This window comes from Arachis ipaensis, chromosome B7 (assembly GCF_059453495.1).
Source record: "Arachis ipaensis isolate K30076 ecotype BB chromosome B7, ASM5945349v1, whole genome shotgun sequence".
Classification (NCBI taxonomy): domain Eukaryota; kingdom Viridiplantae; phylum Streptophyta; class Magnoliopsida; order Fabales; family Fabaceae; genus Arachis; species Arachis ipaensis.
Genome location: NC_142442.1, coordinates 8,283,466 through 8,288,326, shown reverse-complemented (window position 1 = coordinate 8,288,326; position 4,861 = coordinate 8,283,466). Strand labels below are relative to the sequence as shown.

General features: G+C 40.7%; 1 protein-coding gene across 1 annotated transcript; it reads right to left on the bottom strand.

The window, feature by feature from the left end:
* Positions 1-216: 216 nt before the first annotated feature.
* On the bottom strand, positions 217-1,725 carry LOC107606690 (uncharacterized). The gene has a single exon (XM_016308723.1). It carries the CDS (start codon positions 1,723-1,725, stop codon positions 217-219), a length of 1,509 nt encoding a protein of 502 aa, XP_016164209.1.
* Between the last annotated feature and the right edge of the window lie 3,136 nt (positions 1,726-4,861).

Genomic DNA, 4,861 nt, shown 5'->3' with positions numbered 1-4,861 from the left:
GGCGCCGAACTTATTCAAAAAAGGTCGGCCGAGAATAAGGTTATATGGGCTGAAACAATCGACTACTAAATATTGAATATCATTAGTTTTTGAAAGAGGGTGCTCACCCAGTGTGGTTTGTAACCACACTGATCCGAGTATTTGAACTCGTTCTCCTGAGAAGCCGACCAAGTCTCCTCCTGTGGACTGTAGCATGTTGTCGCTGAGCTTCATCCTTTAAAATGTGGAGTAAAACAGAACATCGGCGCTGCTCCCGGGATCCAAGAGTACTTTTTTCACTAATAGATCCCCTAGCTGAAGGGTGATTACCACAGGGTCGTCCAAATTTTGTATTTTGGAGTTGAAGTCGGCATGTGTGAAAGTGACTTCTGCTTGTGGATTAGTGATTGCTACATCTTGGTGCGGTCCGTTTACCGAGCATATTGCTCTGAACGATCTTTTCCTTGCCGAGTTTGAGTATCCTCCACTTGCGTATCCTCCTGAAATACAAGTGATTATACCTCGTGGTCTTTCATATTGGCTTGAAGATGCCTTCTCTTTTCCTTGATGTTGTTCAGAGAGGTCGCTTGTTGTGGAGCTAGGGCCGCATTTTTGGATGTGACCACCAATGTATTTGTCTAGGTGTCCTTGTCTTGCTAGTCGTTCCAAAAGATCTTTGGCGACCACACAATCATCGGTATTGTGGCCGTGTTTCTGGTGGAAAGCGTAGTACTTCGATTTGTCCACGTTCTTTGCATCTTGGTACGTGCCGGCTTTTCTCGGTGGCTTGATTAGTTTTGAGTTCAAGATCTCTTTGATTATGTCTTCTCTCTTGGTGTTAAACTGCGTATAAGAATCAAATCGAGGTGTTAGTTTAAAACTTTTCTTAATGGTTGAGTTCTTATCTTCTTCGCGGAAGTGTGACTTGTCAGACTTCCGAGCTTGTCTGAGCTCCTCGATATTAATTTGTCCTTTTGCTTTTTCCCGAAATTCTGCTAGAGTCTTTGGTTTTGCTACTGCGATTGTCTCCTGGAACTTTCCGGGTCGGAGGCCGCTTTTAATTGCGTGCAGATGGACCTCGGGGTGGAGGTCTGGTATGTTGATCGCGACCTTGGTAAAGCGGGTCATGTAGTCCTTTAAGCTTTCGTTTGGTCCTTGCTTGATAGTGTTCAAGTAATCGGAATCGTGCAAGTATATTGCGGATCCGGCGAAATGCTCTTCAAATAACTTCGCCAACTGGTGAAAACGCAAAATGGAACCTGCAGGCAAAGCACACAACCAATCAAGTGCAGGGCCGTCTAAATAATTCGAAAAACAACGACATAAAACTGTATCTGATGCACCATTGACGATCATTATTGATCGAAATTTCTTTAGAAACTTCCTCGGGTCTCTGAGTCCATCATAAGGCATGAGGGTCAGCGGCAGAGTGAACCTCTTCGGCAGTTCGAAGTTCATTACTTCTTCTGTGAAGGGACCTACAGGGTCGTCGGACTCTTCTTTTTCATCTTCGGGCTGCTGCCCCTCGCGTCGAGCGGTTTCTGAAACATGAGTCGGTTGGGACTGATGTTCCTCGTCTTCTGCCTGCTGGCGATGAGCATCGTTGTGCTCAATCCGAGCATGATTTAGTTCAGCAATTTGGGCAGCCATTATTTGGTTTTCGTCAGCCATTCGTTGATTAGCTTGTTGTAGCTCAGCTACCATTCGTATGAGTTCGGACAGTGAAGGAGGCGGTGCGTCAGCCATGGATGCAGATGGAGGTGATGGGACCAAAAGAAAAAATATGATTTCCTCGGCCCCACGGTGGGCGCCAGTTGATCTTGCCTGGGAAATAGATCGGCTTCAACTCCTCGAGATCAGCCGAGCTATGTGCTGCAAGGTTGAACGTCCGACTCTCAAAATCCGATTTCTTTATGTTCGTTGTAGGTGTGGGAGCACGAGCAATACAAAGGGGGTGGAGTGTACCTGCAAAGGCACTCCAATGCTTAAGTCAGTATGGTGTCAAGTTCAGAATTGTCCTTAAAAAAGATACTTTACCTTTCTTTTATAGATATTTCTTCGTCCGTTACATTCTGGGTGATAAATTGTCGGTTTCTGTGATGATTGATTTCATAACCGATTTTATCATACCGTTTGAGACGTCGGTTATGATAAGAGTATTGATGTCACCGAGTTATAGCTCATAAAGGCCGAGCAATAACGGCAAATGACGAGTTATGGTGGCTACCAGTAACGGTTATGAGGCCGAGTTATAGCTCGTATTTATGGTGACCATATCACCAGTAAATAATATTTTCTCTATTTTTAAATAATTATTATCAATTATTAAAACTTTCTTTTTTCACAAATAAGTTTCTTAAGTAAATTAATGTGATAGATTACTTTTTTCACTATTATATATATACAAAGATTTCATGCGATACCATATTGTCGCAAAGACGCAAAGTCCCTAAAACGTAGGGGTGTCCATAGATCGGATCGTATCTGCAGATCTGCGGTAAATATCTGCATCCGATCCAAAAATTGCGGATTCGATCTGATCCGCAAATTAATCGGATCCGATCCGCACCTTTTGCGGATCGGATCGCGGATATATGCCCTACATCCGCGGATCCGCAGATCCGCACCATAATAATTAAAAAATAAATAAATATATATGTTTGGTATTATATTTACTTGTTTGTATATTTTAGTTAGTAATTATTATTCATATATTGTATTATTTTATTTTTATTATTTAAAAAGAGTTTGATAAAAAATATTTTAGGAATAAATAAGTTTAAAAGTATGAAAGAAATATTTTTATCGAATTTTTTTACATAGAAATATGATTAAAAAGAGAAGGTTTAATTATGCGGATATTGTAACACCCTAAGTTCTTATACTATCGTGGGGGTTTTCAGAATAAGGGGCCACACTTGAATCAAAAAGGAATGACTTAATCGTTATGCAAGGAAGGAAGGAAGTACGCGTGAAGAGGAAAACAAGCAGTACTAAAACGGTAATAAACAATAAACTTATCCATGAGTATGGTTTAAAATAAAATGCTTAGAGGTAATTAAACAAAGGAAAGAAACTAATACGTCCTAACTAATTTCGTTGAAGAGGCTCCCCTACTTGCATCATATCCTATCCTCGGCCAGGAGTCTTTAGTTATTCGTGAATCGAGGTACCAGGGGTCTCCCTCCAACCCCCTTTCGCGCAGTGATGACCCGGTTTCGTTGCGTGGGATGGACCAAAACTCGACGGGGTGCCGAAGTGGGGGAATAGGGTACGTATTCCACCCTTGGACTTCCGCAAGGGTTCAACTCCTCCTCTGGATCCTCCTCCATGGTGTCTTCCTTCTGGCCAGGGTCGTCGGATTTCTCTTCCTCGGCTTCGGAGTCGGACTCGAGGTGTACCACCTTAGGTGACCGCTTTCTAGATGTTGAAGCATTCCTGTCTAGGAAGGTTATGACGGGCAGCTGGGATTCTTCTTCCACGGGATCTCGACCTAAGTAGATAGTCTGGAGCACGGTAGTAGTGGTCGCAACTACCCACGCGTGCTTTGAGGGGTCATACTCAGAAGTTACCCTCGGGGGGCACTGCGTCGTCTCTATCCGCTGTGCCATGTTCCTCTGGAGACAGTATGGGAAAAGAAAGGGAGTGAGAACCTAGCGTCTCAGTAGGAGTGCTATGCAACACCTCCATATCCATCTCCAGCCCACGTGCGGGATTTTAAAAAAAAAAGCGTATAACATGGCATGTAATATGCATCTTCTTTTTTTTTTTGTAAAACATGTGTTTAAAAGAAAGGGAAAACATATAGGAAAATAGAAGGATAATCATCAACGTAATCATAATTAAATCTAAGGAAAACATGGAACTTAAGCTTTCATTCGTGTCTTCTTTCTTTCTTAATTTATAACTTATCTGGAGGGTATTGAGCTCAAACCGTTATAAGTGGGAGTCCCCTTCCCTTACCGAAGGTTCTTATCCCAAACGTTTTGGCGATCACCTTCCCTTACCGAAGGATCATCTCGATCGATCACCTTCCCTTACCGAAGGATCATATCGATATCTTGTCTTTGGGGGTCACCTTCCCTTACCGAAGGATCATTCCCTCAGTTTAATTTACACTCAAGGTTATTTAGACATACACAAGAAGAGAATCATATAAAAAGATATATTATTATATAAAATTGATGGGATAGTCCCCTTCCCTTACCGAAGGTTCTTATCCCAAATGTTTTTCGATCACCTTCCCTTACCGAAGGATCATATCGATATCTTGTCTTTGGGGGTCACCTTCCCTTACCGAAGGATCATTCCCTCAGTTCAATTTACATTTAGGTTGTTTTAAGCGCACACAAGGAAAAAATCATATAAGTGCACGTAATAGGAATATTAAATATTTTAAAGGAAAACATGTACTCTTGACTTTAAAGGGATAATGATAGAAAAGATCACATAGATGCACTTAGGATTAAATCCTTGAATAAAATATTTGGGAAAACATGTACTCTTGACTTTAAAGGAATAATGATAGAAAAGATTACATAGATGCACATAGGATTAAATCGTTAATTAAAATATTTGGGAAACCATGTACTCTTGACTTTAAAGGAATAATGATAGAAAAGATCACATAGATGCACATGGGATTAAATCTTTAATTAAAATATTTTGGGAAAGCATGTACTCTTGACTTTAAAGGAATAATGATGACATAATGGTATAATAGATTACATGGATGCATACGATGGAATAGGGTAATTTAAATAATTGAATTAAAATATTATAAATAATAATATAACCATGTAATAGATCACACATATACCTATATGTTGAACAAGACATAGAAAGCATATACTCTTGGCCCTAAGGGAATATCAATTTAATA